The following is a 24,687-nucleotide window of genomic DNA, read 5'->3' as shown; positions in this document are numbered from 1 at the left end:
CCACACTCTTTGGGTTCCTTGTAGAAGGGAGAACTGAGCTTCCCATGTACCAGTCTTGCCTCAGACTCTAGCCTTTGCTATCACCTGGCTCCAACTCTGACACTCCCTCCTGGGACTGCAACAATGAGACACAGACCCTGATGTTTGCTGGGCCAGGGCCAAGAGAAACCCAGTATTCCCCTTCTCAGGGTGCTTAAGAAATCATGGCAGGGGACCAGAGAGATAGTACAGTGGGTAGGGGACTTGCTTTCCATGTGGGATCCTATGTATTGTATTCGGCTCAGTCCCTGATTACCAGGAGTGATTCCTGAGTGCAGAGCCAGAGTATGCCTGAGTACAGTCAGGTGTGGCACAAAAGCGAAGAAAGAAAGAAAGAAAGAAAGAAAGAAAGAAAGAAAGAAAGAAAGGAAGAAAGGAAGGAAGGAAGAAAGGGAAAGAGAGAGAGGGAGAAAGAGAAAGATAAAGGAAGAAAGAGAAAGGAAGGAAAGAGAAAGGAAGGAGAGAGGGATGAAGGAAGAACAGAAAGAAAGAGAAAGAAAGAAAGGGAAAGAGAGAGGGAGAAAGAAAGATAAAAGGGAGAAAGAGAAAGGAAGGAAAGAGAAAGGAAGGAGAGAGGGATGAAGGAAGAACAGAAAGAGAGAGAGGGAAAGAAAGAAAGAAAGAAAGAAAGAAAGAAAGAAAGAAAAAAAGAAAGAAAGAAAGAAAAGAGGAAGGGAGGAAGGATGGAAGGAGGGAGGAAGGATGGAAGGAAGGATGGAAGAAAGGATGGAAGGAAGGATGATGAAAGGAAGGAAAAAGAAATGGGATCATGGCAGTAGGTTATTTATGAGGGCAGGAGAGACTCTCCTTTAGAACAAGGATTGCTCAGGAGGAGAACAGCAAAGCCATGGGCAAGCTGCTTTCTTCTGCTCTCTCTCTCTCTCTCTCTCTCTCTCTCTCTGCCTCAACAGCATCTTTCTCTCCTGCATCTGATGGATTTGACGCTCATCACCAGAGAAGTGGGCCTCACATCTCTGCTTCGTGTTGCTGACTGCAATGGTGTTTGGAGCATGAAGGATGTGAGAAGGTGATAACTCACGAAGGTGGCCAGCACTTCTATCGGCCCCTAACACTTCCATGGGAACGCCTTCCTTAAGACCTCTTTGAGACTTGTGGCCATTCTAAATTGAGTGTGGGGCAAAGGAGAAGGGACAGGGAGGAAGCAGCAGAGGTGGGCTTGGTTCCTATCAGGGGAGAAGGAGGTTGGCCAGGGGCATCACAGCCAAAGTGGGCTTCTGGTGGCGGTGCCGTGACTCTCCTGTGTGACCTCAAGCCTTGGCCCAGCTCAGTGGTTTGATCTATTACTCGGAAGGACTGACACCCGCATGATTCATTGTCTGTGTCCGAACGTTTGATTGATAACTGAGCATGAACCAGGCCATTCCCACAGAATGAAATTACCGGGAGGAAAGGCATCCTGACCTAGGGGACCCCGTGGATGGAGTTAGCGCTCCCCCGCTCAGAGAGGATCGCACCTTTGCAGGGTTGTAATGGACCCAGAGGAATCCATACAGCGTCTGGTGGGATTGGGTAGGAGGGTGAGGAAACCAGAAAGAAGGGAGCAGGGACAGGAACTGGAGCGGGAGGGAGGAACGCGAGAAACCAGGGCAGCAGGGCTAGGAAAGAATCACGGAGGAGCAGAGTCTAAGGGGACGTTAAGGATATTAGCTTAGCTGGCTGGCGGGTGATCTCATGCCCACTTCCAGCGCAGGCGGAGTGGATTGAAGCGTTCTGCCCGTGCCAGCACCTGGGACCATGACAGGGCTGGCCCACCACGCTGGCACACTCGAGAGCTGACTCAGCCAGCCCAGAGACCTCAGAGGAACCCAGAGTGACCTCGGGAGATGGCCAAGGCCGAGCACTCACTGTACAGGTCTGTTTCGTCCAGGATCTCCGACTTGATGATCTCTTCGATGACGTCCTCCAGGGTGACGATGCCCATCACCTCGTAGAAAGGGTCCCCTTCTCCCTCGTTATTCACCCGCTGGACAATGGCCAGGTGAGATTTCCCTAGAAACAAATGAGGGCCCTGTGAAGCTTCTGGGACATTTCCAGGAACTTTTCCACTGGAAGAAAAATGACACAAAGTCGCTCTTTCATCATCTTGGAAAGAGACCCATTTTAGGAACTCCTTAGAAAGTGAGTTCGTGCAGAAGTTCTTTGAAAGGCAGGTTCTTTTTAACATTTTTTTTGGTTGCACCTGGCTTAGGGCTTACTAAGGGCTTACTCCTGGAGAGCTGGGATCCTCTGTGCTCAGGGATCACTCCTGGAGGGCTGGGGAGACCATATGGGTGGTGCCAGGGCTCGAACCCAGGTCAGCTGCATGCAAGGCAAACACCTTACCTGCTGTACTAGCTCTCTAGCCCCCAGATAGGGGACATATCTCTGTTTCCTTTCTGAAATGACATAGGGCCTATTGGGCCAAAGTCAGTTCAATGTTTTTCCTTCAGACTTTCACGTATTAGTAAGTATATCTAAACCAAATGAGGATGAGGCTAGAGAGAGTTCAGAGAGTTGGCATGTAGCCAACCTAGGTTGGATCTCCAGCACTCCAGATAGTCTCCCCAGCCTCACCAGGAGTGATCCCTGAGCACAGAGCCAGGAGTAATCCCTAAACACTGCTGAGCCTCCTACCCCTCTAAAAAAAAAAAAAGAAAAAACCCAAACCAAAATACATAATACAAAAAGAGAATGAATTGCCTAAGTCAGCGGTTCCCAGATTTATTTGACCTAATATTCCCTTTTGCCTTGCATGCGGCCGACACGGCCAACCGGAGTTCGATTCCTCAACCCCTCTTGGGGAGTCTGGCAAGCTACCGAGAGTATCTTGCCCGCACAGCAAAGCCTGACAAGCTACCCGTGATGTATTTGATATGCCAAACACAGTAACAAGTCTCACAATGTTACTGGGCCCACTCGAGCAAATCGATGAACAACAGAAGGACTGTGACAGTGACAGTGACAGTTCCCTTTTCAGGAAAAAAAAAACCTACTTAGCATGCCCCAACTTCACCTGAGGCCACTATCCCCACTGTGCCCTTCATCTGGGGGGTATGGGGGACAGCACTGCCCACTTTGGGAAACACTGATCTAACAACAGAATGTGAGTTTGGAATCAGAAATGGTAAGGCTAGCTGCCGTTTCCCTCCAACTTAACCCATCCTCTGCCACCAATCTTCCAGTTATTATGCACACAATAGAATCTCTCCTGAGTCTTAGGCTCCTCGTGGAGGGTTCGGGAATAATACCAGCCGAGTTGACTTTGAAGCGAGGTCTCCGCAGAGCCCCATCTTCTAGGAACCCTACCAAAGTGCTGATGTGCTTAGCAAAGAAACATCCTGTTTCACTAATTCCAGTGGGTCAGCGCCATCCTCTGGGGCTCTCCCCAGTCATCCCAGCTGGGAGGCTGGGACTGTCTATCTTGCTGCACCTCGACCCAATTCCTGACTCACAAAATCTATGAGCATCATCAAAGGGTGGCCCTTTTATGGCTCTACCTTTTAGTGGGGGCTTGTTAGCAGCGTTGGTAATGAGGAAACACCTTATTCGAGCTACAAGCTCAGATAATCTGTAGCTCGAATTCCCCAGTGCAATGTTCTATGTGTTTGTTTTTCGTTTTTTTTTTTCGGCCATGCCAGGCAATGCTCAGGGGTTACTCCTGCTCTGCACTCAGGAAACACTTCTGACCCATATAGGATGCTGGGGATAGAACCTGGGTCAGCCTTGTGCCAGGCAAGTGTACCATTCTTCCAGTCCCCAATGCAGTGGTTTTCTATTCTATCCCCTGCCCAGATTACAATAATATCTTAATGTTGCAAATCATCATGGGATGAGTTTTGGGTAATACCTGGCAAGCCAGTGACCTTCTCCATCTTCCACTGTTTCTTTTTATTTTCCTTTTCTTTTCTTTTAAGAGAGCCCGGCAAGCTACCGAGAGTATTCGATATGCCAGACACAGTAACAACAAAGTCTCCAATGGAGACGTTACTGGGCCCGCTCGAGCAAATCGACGATCAACGGGAGGGCCTTTACTTTACTTACTTTTTAAGAAAAAATTTTAAATTGCGTCACCATGAGATACACAGTTACAGAACTGTTCATGATCAGGTTTCAGTCATACAATGATCCAACACCCTTCCCTCCACCAGTATCCATTTCCCACCTCCAATGACCCCAGTTTCCCTCCCACTTCCTCTCCCCATCCCTGCCTGCCTCTATGGCTCTATGACAGGTACTTTCCTTCTCTCCCTCCCTCCGCCCACTCTCTTCCTCTCTCTCCCCTGGTCTCTCTCTCTCTTCTCTCTCTCTCTCTCTCTCTCTCTCTCTCTCTCTCTCTCTCTCTCTCCTTCTGGGCACTGAGGTCGGCAAGTGCAGTGTTTTTTAATCCTTGCTAACTTCTCCATGTAGACCACTGACCTAGTTACTATGTAGAAATGGTTTGTAAACACAGTTACAAAGGTAGTTTGTCAAGGGCAACTCATTGTTTAGCTACACATTTAGCCCAGAGTTAGTTATTTTTTTCATTGCCTAGCAACTGAATAAAAATCATTATGCTATTGAGCTCTAACTATACCTGGGTTTATGTGTATTGATTCATTCCATTCTCATTAGAAGCCTCCAGGAAAGCACCATTGTCATCTCCATTTGACAGATGCGAGAACTTAGTTTAGTATAGCACAGGTTGGTTGGACAACATGCAATGGTTGAGGCACTTGTTTTGCACGTGGCCTACTGAGCTCAATCCCAGGCACCACACTTGGGCTTCCCAGCACTGCTAGGAGTGAGCCCTGGACACTGCCAAGTATGCCCCCCACTCCCCCACCGCAAAAAGTCACAGAGCCTGCAAGAGGCAGACTGGATGGCAGACCCAGGTATCTGAGACTGAGTCTTACCTCTAATGCTTCATTTTGGTTTGCTTTCCACTCTTGAGGTCCTGTTTTTAAGATGAAAGTCTAGGTGAGTCATTTCCTTGGCTAAGATATTTATGGAGAAAAATCTGGCTGGAGGGCCTGGAGCCATAGTACAGTGGGTAAGGATTCCACCTTGCATGAGGCCAGCTGACCTAGTTCAATTCCTTGCAAACCATATGGTTCCCTGAGCTCGCCAGGAGTGATTCCTGAGTGCAGTTAGGAGTAAGTTCTGAGCAACACACTTTGGGTGTAGGCTCCCTACTCCACACACACACACACACACACACACACACACACAAAAGCAAAAAAAGAGCTGTGTGTGGCCCCAAAACAAAAAGAAAGAAAACAATGATTCATGCTTTATCATTGTTACCCTTTAAACTTTTGCTTGGTCATTGCTAGAAACACCTGGTAGGGGTAGTCAAGTTGTTGGAGGCGTCATTTTTATTAACATAAAATAACAATTTCTGTATTAAGTAATCAGATTATAAGATAGTTGCCCACTGAGATTTTTAACTGGAAAGATGGCATTTGTATCACTCAAGAATGGTGTCTACTTTCATCTCCACCTTTAACCTAGTCTTTACCATGCTCACACCCCGACCTAATCATCCCCATGTGCTTCTCAAACACCCGCCACGACTCCCTAGTGTGCACAAAAACCAAATCCAGAAGCATTAGCAAAGCATGGCTCTTGCTTTCTGCATCACCTCGATCCCTAATCCTTTGAGACAGCAGGTGCATTGGTTACTTGTGCTTCCTGGAACTCCTGCATGTCTACCTTCTAAACCTTTGTTCACACTGTTTCCTTCTCTCACTCTGTCTCTGCAGGTCCGTCAGATTTCCTCACAGGGTCCAGATCTGCGCCATTCTCAAATGGAATCAACCTCTCCTTGCTTGTATTTCTAAGTCCTTGATAAATTTATTAGAGCTTCATCACACTTTGCTGTTGCTGTAGGGCGCGCGCGCGCGCGCGTGTGTGTGTGTGTGTGTGTGTGTTTGTGTGCTTGTGCACGTGTGCACGTGTGCACGCTTGCTTCCTTGCTTTTCTAGGCCATTCCTCATCCTCAGATCATAAGCCCTTGAGGACATGCAACCAGACTTCAGGACATATACCCAGAGTTTTCTCCATAAAAACACCTTGGAACAGAACTAAGACTGAGTAAATTTAATATTATCTATCTATCTATCTATCTATCTATCTATCTATCAGTAATCCACTGGTGATATATGTAGATGATATTAAACCAAGATGCTAAAATATTTATATTTTTATAAAGTACAATGTTTTTAGGGGACTGGAGAGAGAGCAGGGTAAGGAGTTTGTCTTGCATGTGGCCGACCTGGGTTCGATCCCTGGTATCTCATATGCTTCTCTGAGTACCACCACATGTAATTCCTGAGGGCAGAGCCAGGAGTAATCCCTGAGCATCACTGGGTGTGCCCCAAAACCAAAAATACAAACAAACAAACAAACAAACAAAAATACAATGTATTTAAATTCTGCGTCAGTGGTTCTAAGATTATCATTCACTGAAATCACTGCCCCCTACCCATCTGGACTGAAATGTTTTCAGCTTAAATTAGAGTATACTCATTTTTAGTCTGTGCTCAATTTAAGGTCCTCCCTTCCCAACACACTGTTCTTAAACTTATGGCACCCGTTCTCACTTTTCAGCTAACATGAGTTAGTAGATGCCAAAACAAATGACTGGCATAATAGAAAAATGTGAAAAACGGATTTCCTAAAATTATTTTCTATAATGGGATAATTCTTCTAATGCAGAGACCTGAATATACAAAATATAGTCACATTTCTAGTCACTGAGAGATTAACCATATGACAGGAAAAGACAAATCAACACTTGATGACACTTCACAAAAATCCCCTATACTTCCACTTGAAAATTCATCACAAAGATACATGTTATAAGGTCAGTTGGAGGACACTACATGTTCCCCAGGAAACAGAGGTTTTAAGTTTTAATTATGTACTATTAAAGACAATGAATTGGGGGACCAGATAAAGACAATGAATTGGGGGACCAGAGAAATATTGCAGGGGTTAGGCACATGTCTTGAATGTAGCTAACACTGGTTTGACCCTTGGCATCTCATGTTCCTCTGAACATTGAACTATTGCCCCGGTTGACTGAGAACCACAGGGAAGGGACTCTGGGCCTCCTGAGCACCACTGGGGAGGCCCAACAACAACAACAACAACAAGTGTGGAGCCAGAAAGATAGATCAACAGGCTGAGCCTTGCATGTGGTAGGCTCAGGAAAGATCCCCAGGAATACAGATAGTTAGGGAGCAAGCCAAGCCTCTTCAACAAATGATGTTAGGAAAACTGGCTGGTCACACGTAAAATAATGAATTCAGACCCTTTTCTAATAGCATGCCAAAAAGTCAAATCATCAAAATGGATCCAAAACCTCAATATCAGGAGCTGGAGTGATAGTAAAGTAGGTAGGGCACTTGCCTTCCATGCAGCTGACCTGGGTTTGATCCCTGGCATCCCATATGGTCCCCAAGCCCAGTCAGTAGTAATTTCCGAGTACAGAGCCAGGAGTAACCTCCAAGCATCACAGGGAGTGGCACAAAATACAGAAAAGAAAAAAAAGGGGGGAAACCCCTCAATATCAGACTTGAGTCCATAAATTACATTGAGGAAAATATGGCGACTGAAGTGATAGTACAGTGGGTAGGGCATTTGCCTTGCATGTGGCTGACCCGGGTTCGATTCCATATATGTCCCTCGAGCACTGAGAATTGTCGGGTGTGACCCAAAAAGCGAAAAAAAAAAAAAAGACATTGAGGAAAATAGAGATAAACCATTTTATATCTCTCATATGTGGGATATAAAGAATCGTGGTAGAAACTGAAGCTAGAGGTATCTTTAATGATTCAGTAACACTGGACCAAGCAAACTGAAATGAAGATAATCAAATAGAGTCTATATCAAACGAAGAAACTTCTGCATCTATAAGGAAACAACGTCCACTGTCCTCCCGCTGTTCATCGATTTGCTCAAGCGGACCCAGTAACTTCTCCATTGTGAGACTTGTTGTTACTGTGTTTGGCATATTGAGTACGTCACAGGGAGCTTTCCAGGCTTTCCGTGCGGGTGAGATACTCTCAGTAGCTTGCCAGGCTCTCTGAGAGGGGCAGAGGAATTGAACCTGGGTCGGTTGGGTAGGCTGCGTGTAAGGCAAACGCCCTACTGCTGTGCTATCGCCCCAGCCTAAGGAAACCATGACCAGAATAAAATGACACCCCCAAAACTGGGAGAGAATATTTTTCCACCACTCATCAGATAAGGGGTTGATATTCAAGATATACAAAGCACTAGAACTCCACACAAGGAAAAACAACATCAAAAAATGTGGAAAAGAGATGCATAGAAACCTACTCAAAGAAGACAAAAGATAAGGTGGCCACAAAATATATGAAAAAATCCCCAGCATCATTTACCATCAGGGAAATGCAAATCAAAACAACAATGAAGTATCATCTCATACCAGTGAGACTGGCAATCATCACAATGAACAAGAACAACCAGTGTTGGTGTGGATGTGGGGGGAAAGGAATCCTTGTTCACTGCTGTTGAGAAAGACGACTGTTTCAACCTGTGTTGGAAAAAACACGAACACTTCTCAAAAAACTGGGAATTGAGCTTCCATATGACCCAGCAATTCCACTTCTAGGAATCTATCCCAATGTCTTAAAACTCTATTGAGATAGACATAGAAAGATTGCATTCATCTGGGGAACATAAAGTAACAAAATAGGAGACTAACAACCAAGAATGGCCAAGATTAGTACCAGGAATTTTACTCCATGACTTGGAAGCCAACCACACATACTAGGGGAAAAGGGAGCTCAGATAGAGAAGGGAACACCAAATAAAGGTGTTGGGAGGATCCCAAAGTAGACTATAGACTAAACATAATTGTCACCCATTGCCTCTTTTGCAAACCACAACACCCAATAAGAGAGAGAGAACAAAAGGGAATGCCCTGCCACAGAGGCAGGGTGGGATGGGGGGGATGGGGGGTGGGAGAGATACTGGGATCCGTGGTGGTGGGAAATGGGCACTGGTGGAGGGATGGGTATTTGATCATTGTATAATTGAAACCCAAGCACAAAAATGTGTAAGTCTGCAACTGTACCTCATGATGTCTCACTATTAAAAAAAATTAAAAAAAAACCCTCTATTGAGAAAGTGCCTATGCACACCTATGTTGCAGCACTATATTCACAAAAGCCCAAACCTGAAAACAACCGAAGTGTCCAAGAACAGATGACTGGATCAAGAAATTATGGTACACAGTGGAATGCTACTCAGCTCTAAAAGATAAAATCATGAAATTTACTGCTAAGTGAATTAACAGTAAATATCTGGAGAATATCATTTTGAGTGAAGTTAGTCAGAAGGAGAGGGTCAGACACAAAATGATCTCTCTCATATGCGATATAAAGAATCCTACTAGAGGAATAACAAATACTCAAAGGCAACAAAACCTGAGAACAGATTTTAGGAAGCTTACCACAGGGATGAGGAATGGGGGGAGGGCTCACTGGGACAGTGGTGAAGGAAAGCGGCCACTCTGGTGGAGGGTGCAGTGCAGAGATGTTTTGTGTATGAAACCCTACTAATGAACATTTTTGTAAACCATGGTGCCGAAAATAAATTTTTTTAAGAGAAAAAAGTGAGGCCAGAGAGACAGTACAGGAGGTAGGGTTCTCACCTTTTTATTAATAAAGCTGTTCATTTTAAAAAAGAAGAAAGTGAAAAAAAGAAAGTGGTAGGTTTGAAAGCAGCAACCTATGTAATTTAGTAGAAATAAGAGGGCTTCATAAAAAGAGAATTGGTTGGAATGAAAGGGCAATATTAATTGGACATGGGTAGGAATGCAGGTAAAATGTGATCATTTTGTGCTCTAGAAGAGACACCTGAAATAGACACGGTAAGGCCACCGAGACTAGAAATGGGGGAGGAGCCCCCCATGATGGCAGTGGAATAAGCAGGAATGAGCTTTTCTCTCTGATGAATGAGAGAGAATCCAAGGACCCTGGCGGCCTGGGTTTGAGAAGGAAACCCAGAGGTTCTCTTAATGGAGATCTTATCAACTCTCGGGGCAGGACATGAGTCCAGAGGGACTTCTCTCTGAGCACTATAGCACTGTCTGTAGCGTTGTCCTCCCGTTGTTCATCGATTTGCTTGAGCAGGCACCAGTAACATCTCACAACAAATTGTGAGACTTGTTGTTACTGTTTTTGGCATATCAAATACGCCACGGGGAGCTTGCCAGGCTCTGCTGTGCGGGCGAGATACTCTTGGTAGCTTGCTGGGCTCTCCGAGAGGGACGGAGGAATCGAACCTGGATCGACGGCCTGCAAGGCAAATGCCCTACCCGCTGTGCTATGGCTCCATCCCCAAATGCCGCTTTTTTGTTTTCCATAAATGGAGGCTGTGTTTACTTCTTAATGGCAGACTTGGGGGAGTCACTTACACTTTGGCTGTGCCCCAGTTCTGCAGGCCTAAGAGGGTCTGTGAATGAGAAATTCACATTCTTCCTGCTGTGCTACTCCAACCCAGACAGGCAGAATTTCCCAAGTGCCTTCTCACGACACAATCCTTCATTTAAATTTCTTTCCAACTTTCTAAAAAAAATGTAGGAAGTTTGTGGAATAATTTAAGCTAATGATCGTAATCATGAAACGTTTCTTAACTATAGACAAGGACAGAAGATGGCAAAGCTGTGCTGAACGTCAGATGCGGAGGAGCAGAAAAATAAGGGGCAAAGTGATTTTCCCCACACGCTCTCACCCTTGAGATAAGTCCAAAGCACACAGCACACAGAACCATCCATCCAGTCGCTAAGAACTCTCAAAGTGCCAAACTTCCCACTCACTAATTTTAAGAGCTATTATAGCTCATTAAGATATACAGTAGAAAGCAAATGATCTGGCAGGCGACAAGAAAACTAACTCCAGGAAGATTGCTCCATAGTTTGAAGCCTGCCTCATGAGCTGGGGGAGAAGGCAGCTGGAGTAGAGAAGGGATCACTAAGAAAATGATGGTTGGAAGGATTGGTCGGGATGGGCGATGTGTGCTGAAAGTAGGTAAAGGACCAAAAGTGATGGCCTCCCGGTATCTGTTGCAAACCATAATGCCCAAAAGTAGAGAGAGAGAGTACGTGAGAAATTGTCTGCCATGGAGGCAGAGTGAGGGTGGGAAAGGGGGGGTATACTGGGGAGATTAGTGGTGGGAAATGTGCACTGGTGGAGGGATGGGTGTTTGAACATTGTATGACTGTAACTCAAACACGAAAGCTTGTAACTGTATCTCATGGTGATTCAATAAAACAAAATTAAAAAGAAAAAAGAGAACTCCGAGTCTCAATGAAAAGCTATGAGTTTTCAGAGGGGCAAGGAGGTGATTTGGAGGAACAAAGAGGGGGCATGTGTGGTAGTGGGAGGTTACTAAGACTTCAATGGAGGGAGTGGGGATAACTACACACAGAGAGGGGTGAAGCTAGAGTCTTGAGATGCTATAAAATTGCAAACCAGTAACAAATCAATTAAAACGATTGGGTAAAGCGTGTCAAGGGGTGTTCAGGATGATCAGGAACCTCTACCAGTGATTGTTGGCCAACAGGGTTGGTGGACCAACACAGTGCCTGAGGATGTGGCTCAGACCCCAGATTTCTTGAACCATTGTGGTAGAGCTTCAGGACCTGGTGATGCTTGGGGAACCATATGGTGCCAAGGACTGAACTAGGGACAGCCATATGCAAGGCAATACTTAATCCTTATGCTATCTTTTCTGCTTCCCAAATTGATTTTTAAAAGCCTATTTAGTAGAGGCAAATGGTAATTCTTTAAATAGAAAAGAATTATTACTTACTTTATGAGGTATTTTTACATGTCCCGTGACCATATTCATGGCACCAATTACTGACAGATGGGAAATCTCTAGGCTCAGCTGAGAGAGAAAGACAGTGGTTTTTTCCAGCAATGAACTTTTTAAAAATTAAAGCTACAGCTGAGTCTGTTACTGAAAAGAACAGATTTTATCCTAGGTTCATGGGAGTTATACATTTTATAATTTTTTTAATTAAAAGCCTTTTCCCTCTTCCCTTCTGCTTTCTTGTATCTGTCATGTCGTTGGTGTGGTGCCCGCACACTTGGTCATGACACACACATCTGATTGTGTGCTCACTCACTCAGTCAAGTTGCTCACCGGGGGTTTCACTCATTCGCAGTGGCACACGTTCTGAGTGTGATGCTCACCAGGGTGGCTGTGGTGCTCACACGAGCCTGTGGGAGATGACCGCTCTTAACTGTAGTGCTCACACCTCTTAGTTCTTGTACTCCCTGGTGGGGGGCTGGGGGTTTGGCCCACATTTTAGTTGTAATATTTGCATACACCGGAAATTGCACATTCTGTTTTGGTGCTGAGGGACTTTTTACTGCATGGGGAAACACTGAGTATTCAATTTGTGGCCTTTTGCTTACCGGGCCAGTGCTTTAACCACTGAGCATCCCCAGACTCTAATGTTTCTACTTCTGACACTGGCTTGACTGTGTTCAGTCTCAGCAGAAGCCCAGCCCTATCCAGGTGGCGTGGCTTGGTAATACCTGTCACTCCAGACTCAGAGCAGAAGGGGGTGGGCTCTGTAAGCCCTGGTTTGCTTCCCTCCAACCTTGGCTACTTCCCCCCCGTCTCTGAGCTACAATCTCGGCTTCATACTGTCCACATCCTAATGAGAGGCAAAGTAGGGAACATACACTGTAGTGTCAATCTTGTTTGATCAGTGTTGGGATGGTTTGGAACTGAAGAAGTAATCTTAAACCCAGGATAACATGTCTCTGGAAATAAGTCATAGTTCAGTCCTCCAGTAAACAGGTGCCCTTGGTGAAATCTGCTATGCACAGTGGTTTGGAATATATGTCACGGAGTTCAATGCTTTGTGTCATTATTGTATATGGGACATGCATGCTAATCTTCTTTGTATTGATCCAATTTTAGTATATGTACTGCCAAAGTGGACATACCTCGTTCAAAGTTTCACCTGGTTGACTGTAAATGTTGGTATCATTTGAGACATTTAAAATGCCTAAATACTGGGACTGGAGCAACATCACAGCGGGTAGGGCGTTTTCCTTGCACACGGCCGACCCGAGTTCGATTCCCAGCATCCCATATGGTCCCCCGAGCACTGCCAGGAGTAATTCTTGAGTGCATGAGCCAGAAGTAACCCCTGTGCATTGCCGGGTGTGACCCAAAAAGAAAAAAAAAGACATGTGAAATGCCTAAATACTAAAGGATGAAGGAAAAGGAACACTGAGATTTCTACTTACTTCTAGTGCCTTGGGTGCACTGGGTTAAAGATCATAAGATGCTCATCGAGGTTAACTTAGATTTTAGCTAACCATGAGTAGAGAGTCAACTGCATTCCATGTTTCTGCATCAATCTTATCATTTTCCTTCAAAATACATGAACATGATCAGGGATCAGATAGATAGTATAGCAGATAGGGTGCTTGCCTTGCATGTAGCCAACCCAGGTTTAATTCCAATCATCTCATATGGTCTCCTGAGTGCAGAGCTAGAAGTAACCTCTGAGTATCATCAGGTGTGGCCCCAAAAACAAATAAAATAAAAATATGTAAACATGGTAACCAAAGAAATTAAAATCTTACAAAAAGCATTGTGCAATAAATGCTTTATTCTTTTGCATGTTAAAAATAAATAAATCCACAAGACACTGAGTACTCGTGAAAAGACAAGATCCCCAAGAATAAAAAGGCAATAAAATATAATAAAATAAAAAGGCAGTCAGAGTGGCCACTGCAGAAAGCCATCTGGGGTGGTGGTGGTGCAACTGATGTTGGGCAGAGTGGCTGTTTGCTGACTGTTAGGGTCGCGTGAGCTTGCCAAGGTGCTCCTTAAAGCTTTTGACCCCAGCACCTCTGAGACAATCTTGCAGTCCCACACGATCTATTGGGCTCCCCATGGGTCAGAGGTCAATCAAAGTTCCCACTACCGAAAATCAAACTGTCTTCTCTGTGTCTAAGAATATGAAGAGCAAATTCTGGTGCTGATTACTGGAAGTGCACGATCCCACCACCACCTGGCAGTAATACACTCAAACTCAAAGGGCAATTCGATTTTACAGACATTGATTTTAAAGCAGTGGTTCTCAGTGAGGGCTGATTTTGCCCCAAGGAAACAACAGGCAATGTCTGGTGACAATTTTGGTGGTCAAAACTTGGGGTGTCCAGCGCCATCTTTACAGCACACAGCAAAAGAGAAGAAAGGCCGCTGGGAGGCTCCACACTCCCAGAGAATGCTCCAGGTCCCAAACAGAGCCGAGATCACTGGGAAGTCCCAGATGGGGTAGGTGCCGCATCCTGCCTTCTCCAGATGGAACCCTGGTGACCATGAGCCTCTACAAGCATAGCCCGGGCATGCGGGAACCAGGACTTTTATTCCAAACTGCGCAGCTGCTTATGTGGCCGCGGGGTATCTCCTTATATACAAAGTGATCAATGGAAAGTAAATCATCCAACTTTTCTCCCTGAAAATCAGGCTTAACTCTTTTACAAACCACAACACCCAATAGGGGAGAGAGAACAAAGGGGAATGCCCTGCCAGAGAGGCAGGGTGGGATGGGGGGGGGTGGTGGAGGGTGGGAGGGATACTGGATCTGTGGTGGTGGGAAATGGTCATTGGTGGAGGGATGGGTATTCAAAAAAAAACTTGGGGTGAGGAATGCCCAGAGGCCATTGGAAGTCAGGTTTGGGCCCGCAGTGATGAGACATTTTGGGCCTCATGTGATGCGGGTGGAGCCAGTCCTGTCCTCCCCACCTCAACAAGACCCCAAGTCATCGCCCATGAACGGCCTTTCTGGCTTCTGATCAATCTGCTTAACGGCCATAACCCCAGAGATCCAGGAGCAAATCTTGGAACCCAGCAGGTTTTGGCAGAAATCCCTCCAGATTTAAGTGTTAAAATTTTGGTATTTCAAAATTGCATGGCCACTACTGCAGCCACGCGACTGCATATATTATTCTTAACCAGCAATAGAAAACAAATTGTCTACTGTTGCCTTTTCAGCAGATCTGAGTGTTGGGGTAAAATCTCAAATAATAATGGTGGGCCCGCAGAAAGAGAGGGATAGACATAGAAAGATTGCATTCATTTGGGGAACATAAAGTAACAAAATAGGAGACTAACACCCAAGAGTTGCCGAGAGTAGTATTAGGAGGTTTGCTCCATGGCTTGGAGGCCAGCCACACATGCTAGGGGAAAAGGGAGCTCAGATAGAGAAGGGAGCACCAAATAAAGGGTGTTGGGAGGATCCTCCCAGGATAGGAGATGCATGCTGAAAGTAGACTACAGACCAAACATGATTGCCACTCAATGCCTCTTTTGCAAACCACACTGTAGCACTGTCCTCCCGCTGTTCATCAATTTGCTCGAGCGGGCCCAGTAACATCTCTGTCGTGAGACTTGTTGTTACTGTGTTTGGCATATCCAATACGTCACGGGTAGCTTACCAGGCCCTGCTGTGCAGGCGAGATACTCTTGGTAGCTTGCCGGGCTCTCCAAGAGGAGTGGAGGAATCAAACCCAGCTCAACTGGGCTGGCTGCATGCAAGGCAAACGCCCTACTGCTGTGCTATCCCTCCAGCCCATACATAATATAATATAATATAATATAATATAATATACATATAATATACATATAATTTCAGTCAGTCACGGTCCTCCCATTGTTTATCGATTTGCTCGAGTGGGCCCAGTAACGTCTCCATCAGGAGACTTGTTGTTACTGTGTTTGGCATATCGAATACGTCATGGGTAGCTTGCCAGGTTCTGCCGTGCGGGCAAGATTCTCACAGCACCCAAAAAGAGAGAGAACAAAAGGGAATGCGCTCCCACAGAGGCAGGGTGGGATGGGGGGAATGTGGGGTGGGAGGGATACTAGAACCCGTGGTGGTGGAAAATGGGCACTGGTTGGAGGAATGGGAATTTAATCATTGGGGCTGGAGCGATAGCACAGCGGTAGGGCGTTCGCCTTACAAGCAGCCAACATGGCTGACCCGAGTTCAATTCCTCCGCCCCTCTCGGAGAGCCCGGCAAGCTACCGAGAGTATTCGATATGCCAAACACAGTAACAACAAAGTCTCCAATGGAGACGTTACTGGGCCCGCTCGAGCAAATGATTGAAATCCAAGCACAAAAATTTGTAAGTCTACAACTGTACCTCATGATGTCTCACTAATAAAAATAAAAAAAACTTGGGGTGAGGAATGCTACTGGTATCTTGAGGGCAAAAGTCCAGGGATGGGGTTCCATACCCTAGATGCACAGAATAGAGCCCCCAGTGAGGAAGGACAGGAGTGCTGAGACTGGAAACTGCTTCTGAGACAGAAACTAGGAGATGGCATCAAGATCACAACAGTGTTTGTGATTTTCCCAGGCTGAAGCATCCTCCAAGGGCTGAAATCAATAGAGCTTCATCTCCTGATGGCTCATGGAGGAGGACTCCCAAGGACCTTGTTAGCACCCCTCCTCTGCCTTAGAGTAAATAATTGATTCTTTGCTCCTTCAAAAATAGCTAGAATGATTCTGCAAGGTAACTGTTGCCAAGATCAGATGGCAGCCAGGAGGAAATCATCTTGCTTGGAAACAGAGAACCAAGGAAAACAAAAATCACTCTATGGTTTGATGGTTTCTGCTTTATGACCTTTGCCTTAAAAAATAGTGAGGCTTCTGACAGTTCCCCACCACCTCAGGACGGAGCACCACAGAGAACCTAATCTGCTGAAAACTCCAGGTACTGGATCTTTGTGACTGAAAACTCCAGACCTTTTTGGATTCAGGTTGGGTGACCCCCTTACTCCTCCCCCTACTTCCCTGTACTTCCTGAAGATCCGGAAGCCACATCCAGTTAAATATTTTATTGCCCAGTTTAATATTCTGGATTTTCTGAAGTACGTGGCTGCATTCGTGGCTGTGTGATGTGTCTAAACTCTACAACACTGGCATTCCAGTAGGATTACACCAGAGTGGAGAGGATGTAATGCAGAAGCCACCCAATGTCAACTAACAAAAACATTCACACAGAGGCTTAACTTGCAACAACAGTTTAGCAAAATCTCAGAGAAGGACTTAATGTCCCTATGGTGAGATACAACAATTTTCACAAATTTCCTTCTATGGAAATAATTTAATCATCATTCTGTTAGACAAATAAATAAGAATTATAAATTATTGAGGACCTACTACAGAAGCAGGTTGGGAAAATTGAGACAAGGGTGGAGAGAAAGTGACAATGATGGTGGGATTTGTGTTGGAATATTGAATGCCTGTAACAAATCATCATAAACAACTTTGTAAATCACAATGTTTAAATAAAGTGTGTTGTATGTGTATGTGTGTGGGAATGTGTGTGTGTATGTGTGTGTGACCAACAAGACTTATGCCAGGTACCATTTACCTGACTCAATTTACAATAGTTTATTATCTGGATGTCTAAATTAGTGCCTTACTAATTTTGACAACTACCAAAATAATTTAGCCAGTTTATGCTAGCATATTAATGAGTAAAATTAACTACATTGGCAAATACAACTCTTCATGTAAATTTTATAACATTATATTATCTTCTTTTACATAAGCAGGAAAGAGAATTTTATTTTATCATGGAAAACTGATCCATTAATCTATTGTTATTTTTGCATTTTATTTTTCTAAATATCCACTAACAAAATAGGGACATGTACAGGCACGATAGTAGAGAAACTATGTAAATTCCTTAATTCTAATATTATAAACACATGAAAAATAAATGATGTATGAAATGGGAAAAAGTAAATAAAATAGGGAAGTTTCACCCTATTCTTCTGCCATTATCCTGAAAGCCTTTCCATTCCTTTGGCAGGAACTCTTGAGTGCCTCTGCTCTCGAATAATGGTTTTGGTGACCCTCTATGACCCCAGGTACATTGCCAGCAACAGCACTGACCTTTTCTGGGGTTTCGGGGGGGGGCAACAAAATCAGGATCTCGCTGAACTGCTGTTTTACAAGACCCCCGGACGACCTCATACTCACTGGAGCTGGGGAAGCAGCTGCTCTTGGCACTATAGCACAGAACATGACCCTTGGACCAGAGTACCGGCCTCTTCAGGGAGCCGGGGAGAAGCACAGTCCAGCCTCATCCAGCAATCTGAATCAGAATCTGCAGTTCCTTAGGATGCTAAGGCATGTCTGAGAGCAAAGACAGCTGCTCGACTGCCCTAGCAGCCTAGGAGTGGGCTCAAAGGGCTGGAGTACGTGCTTGGCAGGAACAGTGTTTGCGGGAGCATCACCAAGAATAACTCCTTGAGTGGCCCCTGGACACCCAGTGGCTCCTAAGCCCCACAAGAAAGACTACCCTGTTTCCTTTCTACCCGTATCACCAGTATTTTACTGCTTCTATTATAGCTTTTTTTATTCTCACCTTAAAAATAAATATATCTCAACATTTCTAGCTTTGTGATTCACTCTGGCTGCCTCATCTGGAGTGCTTGAAAACCTTCTCATGGTCAGCAATGTGGCTCAATGGTCAAGCACAGCTGAGTTTGATACCTAGTCTAGCACAAATACAAACACTGAAACTGAAGCCCACTTTTACAAGTTCTGAAGTGATAGATCTGGGGTGTGGGGCAGGCCCTGGCACGTTCATAATGTCCGCAGGTGACTGCCGGGGGTATCACTTCACTTGTCATCCCATTGATCGTCGATTAAGCCCTTGTCCTAGACCTTGGTACTCTGTTCTCTCCCCTCTCAATGATTCAAGCAGAGCCACCACTTTAAATATCCGCATCACTTCTTTCCTGAGAACTAAATTTATCTTAACACCAATGTCTATTCTGAACTCTCGTCTCATTTTGGAAATTTTACCTGAACTGTCCCCTTGTCTTGATGACTAAGGCAAACTGGAATTCTGATCTTTAAGATCTATCCTCATTCTTCCTTCCTCTTTATTATATAGTCAATAGCACCATCAACCTATCAGTTACCGGGAGCCAATTTTCACCTAATTCCTATTGTTCCTATTAAGAAAAAAAACCCCACATACTTCCAATTTTTTTTTTTGGTCTTCATTCTTTTTGCAAGTACTTACAGTTTGCTGACTAAGTGACAAGTACCTTTCTAGACATGAGAAACGCACAATAAACATAATGGACAAAATAATTTCCTTATATACTTTGCCTTATAATATGTGAAGATGAGAGAGATTAACCCAGACACAAGTATAAAATCTATAACACAATGCTATGGGAGAAGCAAAACTAGGAAAGGTGATGAGGAAGTGTGTGTGTGTGTGTGTGTGTGTGTGTGTATGTGTGTGTGTGTGTGTGATGAGGGGCAGGCATGATGATTTGAGGTAGTGGAGGAATGCAAGGGAGAAATACCCTGAAAAAAGGTGAAATATGAATAAGGTCTGAAGTAGTGAGACAGGAAGTCAGTAGATGGGAGTTATACAAGTCATGGAACAAGAATTGGTAGAGTAATGAAAAGCTTGAGTCCTTGCAGGGAAGCAGCATGGTGGTTGCAGAACAAGCGACAGGACAGGAGTAGACAAGGTAAGGAGTGAGCTTGGGATAGGAGAAGCTCCACGTAGCCTGCATGACTTCTGTAGGATTTGACTCTTACTCCACCTGAGATAGGCAAAAAACATGGTAGACGTTTGTGCTTTTCTTTTTCAAAAACAGTAACATGATCTAATTTATGTGGATTTTGTGTGTGTGTGGTGGGGGGATGCATATCTCAATTTGCTCAGGGCTCTGTGCTTAGGCGTGACTCCTGGTTGTACTGGGGTGCCAAGAATGGAACCAGGGTCAGCTGCATGTGAGGCAAGCGCCTCACTCTCTATGCTCTCTCTCCAGGCTTGATTTATATTTTTATTTTTTATTTATTTTTATTTGTTTTTGTTTTTTGGGTCACATGTGGCTATGCACAGGGGTTACTCCTAGCTCATGCACTCAGGAATTACTCTTGGCGGTGTTCGGGGGACCGTATGGGATGCTGGGAATTGAACCTGGGACTGCCGAGTGCGAGGCAAACACCCTACCCACTGTGCTATCGCTCCAGCCCCTTGACTTACATTTTTAAAAGGACTCTCTAGCTGCTGTTTTTAGAACAAAGGCTGGTCCCGATGTCAACCATAAGCACCTAGCACCTTTTCTGAGCCTCTGCTATAGGAACCCGCTGGCACTTCATCATAACTAAAATGTGTGATCCCTGGCCAGCATCACAACTAAAGAGCTGTGAGCATGGAGGGCAGGTATATAAGCAAACTAAAAGTGTGTGATCCCCAGCAAGCACCCCAACCAAGTGTGAAAGCAATACAATCACGTATGCCACACCCCTCCCAGTTACTGCAGCAGCAAAAACAATGGGAAGGAAAGGGGGAGGAGTGAGGGAAGAGAACAAGTACAAAGTGAGCAGAAGTAAAAGCAGAAGTAAAAGCTGAGACCTCAAAGGAAGTGTGGGCATTCAGCCAAGGGAGCAATAGCTGACTGCCTGGATGGGAAGGGAGGAATTGGAGGTGGGGACATGCAGTCAGATTTGCTTGATGTGCTGAAATTGGAGCCTGGGGGGGAGGGGGGAGAGGGGAGAGGGGAGAGGGGAGAGGGGAGAGGGGAGAGGGGAGAGGGGAGAGGGGAGAGGGGAGAGGGGAGAGGGGAGAGGGGAGAGGGGAGAGGGGAGAGGAGAGAGGGTAGAGGGGAGAGGGGAGAGGGGAGAGGAGAGAGGGTAGAGGGGAGAGGGGAGAGGGGAGAGGGGAGAGGGGAGAGAGGAGAGAGAGGGAAAGAGAGAGAAAAGAGGAGAGAGGGAAAGGGAGAGAGAGAAAAGGGGGGAGAGAGATTTGGGCATGAACAACCAGAAGATTGGCCCTGCAATTTAGGGAGTCTGGGAAGAGCATGTAAAATGCAGGTTTAGCAAAGAGAGCAGGAGTTTCATTCTGGGCTGGTTTAAGTAAAATGCCTTTTAGACATTTCATTGGTGATGCCAAGTAGCAGTTGGAAATGGAAGTGCAGGATTGACGACATCTTTGGGGACATGAATCAAAATGACCAAGGGATAAAAGTAGAGGAAAAGAACCGGTTTCCAGCATTTAGAGATCACAGCAGGGCCACATCTAATGCCACAATCTCTGAGCATCGGCCTTAGGGAGGGCCTGCTCCAAGTATTAAGGACATTATGAGCAAATATAACATAGGTAGAACCAGTCCAGAAGGCTAGGGAGGAGTTGGAATTTGATGCCCAGAGATGACCCCCCCCCTTCCAAATGCTAGTGCCTTGTCCCTCATGTCCCGGATAACAGCACTACCATCCTAACCAATCTAGCCTTTTGCTTTTCCAAATCAAAGCCATAGAACATACTAAAATTAGACTAAACCAACTGCATCTAAACACTGCATTTCTGACGTTATTCCCCTTCTCCGAAACATGTACAGTTTCTCCCATAGAGGGTTATTGCTGAACTCTTCTTCCTACCACTGAAGGTCTCCACGGGCTTGGGGAATATACCTTGCAGGCTTTCTCCTAATTTATCAGAATGTACTATACTTATTCTCCATTTAGTAGTGAACTGGTTTGGGCCTTGAGAGACAGTACGGCAGGTAATCCACTTGCCTTGCTTGTGGCCAACCCAGTTTCAATCCTCAATACTGAATATGGTCCCCCAAGTCCCATGAGGAGTGGTCTCTGAGCACAGAGCCTAGAAGTAAGCCCTGAGCACTGTCAGGTGTGATTCCCCCTTTCCCAAATAAATAGGCCAAGGATATTGAGCTAATAAATGGTAAAACCAAATTCTCAACTTGGACCCACCTTTACTAAGGGTTTGTGGAATGTTTTAAGACACAACTGAACAAGGCAGGAAACTATAAACCCCAGAACCTTAGAGACAAAAACCAACTTAGAGGCCACCTGGGGGGCAATTTTGTCTTTCTCCAGGCTCAGGTTAACACCAAGCTCCCATGCATGAAAAAAAAATCACCATGGTGTGCTAAGTGAAACGAATCAGAAGGAGAAAGACAAATACTAGATGATTTCACTCACATGGGATACAAAGAATGAAAGCAAGGGAACAAACAAAGTTGAGAGAAAACAAACCTTTGGGTTCTGACCACAGAACTGAGCTCAGCAGAGCGGGGTGAGAGGTGAGAAGAAGAGGGGTCCTGGTGGTCCGGGGTTAGTGGGCTGCTGTATTCTGGTGCTGGGCATGATGTGGTCACATGCCTTGGAAGAGGAGTGAGACAGTACTGCTAAAACGTAGACCGTCTTATAAGCCATAACAACGTCGATAGCACAGCGGGTAGGGCGTTTGCCTTGCAAGCGGCCAACATGGCCAACCCAAGTTCGATTCCTCTGCCCCTCTCGGAGAGCCCGGCCAGCTACCGAGAGTATCTCGCCCGCACGGCAGAGCCTGGCAAGCTCCCCGTGACATATTCGATATGCCAGACACAGTAACAACAAAGTCTCCAATGGAGACGTTACTGGGCCCGCTCAAGCAAATCGACGAACAACGGGAGGGCCTTTACCTTACCTTTACCTCATTGTTAAAAAACAAAATAAACAGGGGCTGGAGCGATAGCACAGCAGGCAGGGCATTTGCCTTGCACGCGGCCAACATTGCCGACACAGGTTCGATTCCCAGCATCCCATGTGGTCCCCCGAGCACAGCCAGGAGTGATTCCTGAGTGCAAGAGCCAGGAGGAAACCCTGAGCATCGCCAGGTGTGACCCAAAAAGCAAAAAAATAAAAATAAAAAAAACCAAACAAACAAAATAAACAAACAAAAAAACAGTGAAGAGGGAGTGATGCTGACGATTTTTTTTTTTGGCTTACCCCCAGTGGTGCACACATGTACCCAGGAATTACTCCTGATGGTATTTGGGGACCATATGGGATGCTGGGAATCGAACATGGGTCGGCCGTGTGCAAGGCAAATGCCCTCCCTGCTGTGCTATCACTCCAGCTCCCGATCCTGATGATTTGGCAAGTGTTAGCTCATGGTGTGGCCACAAACCAACCTCAGATATGAGGCAGGTACACTGAAAGGCAGACTGGCCTGGCCTGCACCATCCAGCTGGGGATACAGGCCAGTGGCTTGAACAAAGGTTGGACCTGGAGCAATCCGAGGAAAGGACTTGCAGAGGCTGTTTGAAGGAAGCCAGACACTGTGCTGACCTGAACACTGGCCTTCTGAGCAGCCCTCACTCCAGGTGGAAGAGCCTGCCACCATGCCAGCGTTCTCTGTGCTGTTTCTGATTTAAACCTGAGCACATGGGCCAACCTTGACCCCGGTTTCAGGTTTGCTCCTAGTGGTGATTCCCACACTTTCCACACTGAACACACACTCTGGGCTTCCTCACGCCTCTCCCAGGGGAGTTGTTAGTCCTAACATCTCTGAAAAAATTGAGCTCAGAAAAATTAAGTGACTTGCCCAAAGCTTGTCAAGAGTTAGTATGCCACGGAGCCAGGGTGCAACTCCAGAACTCAGGCCTGTGTGCGCCTCCCATACACCCGCCCTGCTCTCGCTAACATTCCTTGCATCTTCAGGCTAAACCTCCATGTTTCCTGTCTTTAATGGGTGCAAAGAAATGAGGGCTGCTAGGGTAAGTGCCCAGCACCTGTAGGAAAGTGTGCAGTTTCTACCAGCACCTCACTCGTGCATGTCCCTAGAAGAAGGTCTTCAAATGGCTAAGGGGAAAGAGGTCATTCTCTCCCAACAGGATTTCCTGGGTCCAGTCCAACCTTTCTAGATCTAGTCCAGTTTTTATTTTAGTGGACTGCTTGGAGCTTTGATGGCTTTTGTTGCTCCGGGCTATAATAATGGCTTTTGTTCTTGTTCATTTTAGGTATGCGGATTTGAGCATCTGTGAAACGTTCCCTCTAGCACTGAGACACATCTCTGGTCTTCTGAGATCTTTGTTTCCATGGTGACTGATTAGTATTATTCTTCTTGGCGTGGGATGTTTGAGGAAGGGGCAAGTGATGGGGCGGAGATCTAATACTCACTGTTGACAGGATAAATGAAACGTCAGGAAACTGCCATAATGCAAATGTGATCTCCTGAGCCACGTCCAAACAACAAAAAAAATTCCACTTCTGCATTTTGCTTTCTCTTTTTTGCAGTTCTGGGGGTCAAGCCCTGGTTCTCACAAATCCATTGCTGAGCTACACCCCTAACAATAATTCTCACTTTTGTTTTCTGATTCTATACAGGATATTGACAAGGAGAGAGAACTTGTTATGCCAAATGACTGACTAGAGAGAATTCATTTAATTAGGTCAGCAAGGTAAAAAGAAAATAGAGGACACCCTGCTTTAATGAAGTGCATTACCTTGATCATGTTCATATAAATGTAGCATCATTATCTGCACATTAAGAAGATGGAAGATAAGCCTCAACCGATGGGAGAGTGACCTGACCCATGTGCTCACAGGTAATAAATGGGAGATGCTGGAATCTGAACCCAGGTATATTCTGGCTCTTCTTCGGTGGCTCTGTCTGAGGGTCACAGGAGGTCACAGTTATACCTTTTGGTTCTGTCTCACTCAGTAATATTCTGCAGGACCTTCGAAGAACCATGAGCACAAAATGAGTTACTGTTTCAAAAAGATTTCCACATCAATACAGACCTTTTAATTCTAAGAGAGTATCATG

The 24,687-nt window shown here is 45.5% G+C and overlaps 1 protein-coding gene and 1 pseudogene across 2 annotated transcripts in view; both read right to left on the bottom strand.

The window, feature by feature from the left end:
• The window catches only part of CNNM1 (cyclin and CBS domain divalent metal cation transport mediator 1), a 62,821-nt gene that overhangs the window by 24,117 nt on the left and 14,017 nt on the right, over positions 1-24,687 (bottom strand). For both annotated transcript variants that reach the window (XM_056120582.1, XM_056120581.1), the window contains exon 2: positions 1,906-2,049. In XM_056120582.1, coding sequence (XP_055976557.1) covers positions 1,906-2,049 — 144 coding nt within the window. The remainder of the gene's footprint in view (positions 1-1,905; positions 2,050-24,687) is intronic.
• Positions 12,901-13,013, bottom strand: LOC130029949 (uncharacterized; annotated as a pseudogene).

Source organism: Sorex fumeus, unplaced genomic scaffold (assembly GCF_029834395.1).
Source record: "Sorex fumeus unplaced genomic scaffold, SorFum_2.1 ptg000043l, whole genome shotgun sequence".
Lineage (NCBI taxonomy): Eukaryota > Metazoa > Chordata > Mammalia > Eulipotyphla > Soricidae > Sorex > Sorex fumeus.
The sequence above is the reverse complement of the archived record's forward strand: the minus strand, read 5'-3'. Positions and strand labels throughout refer to the sequence as shown.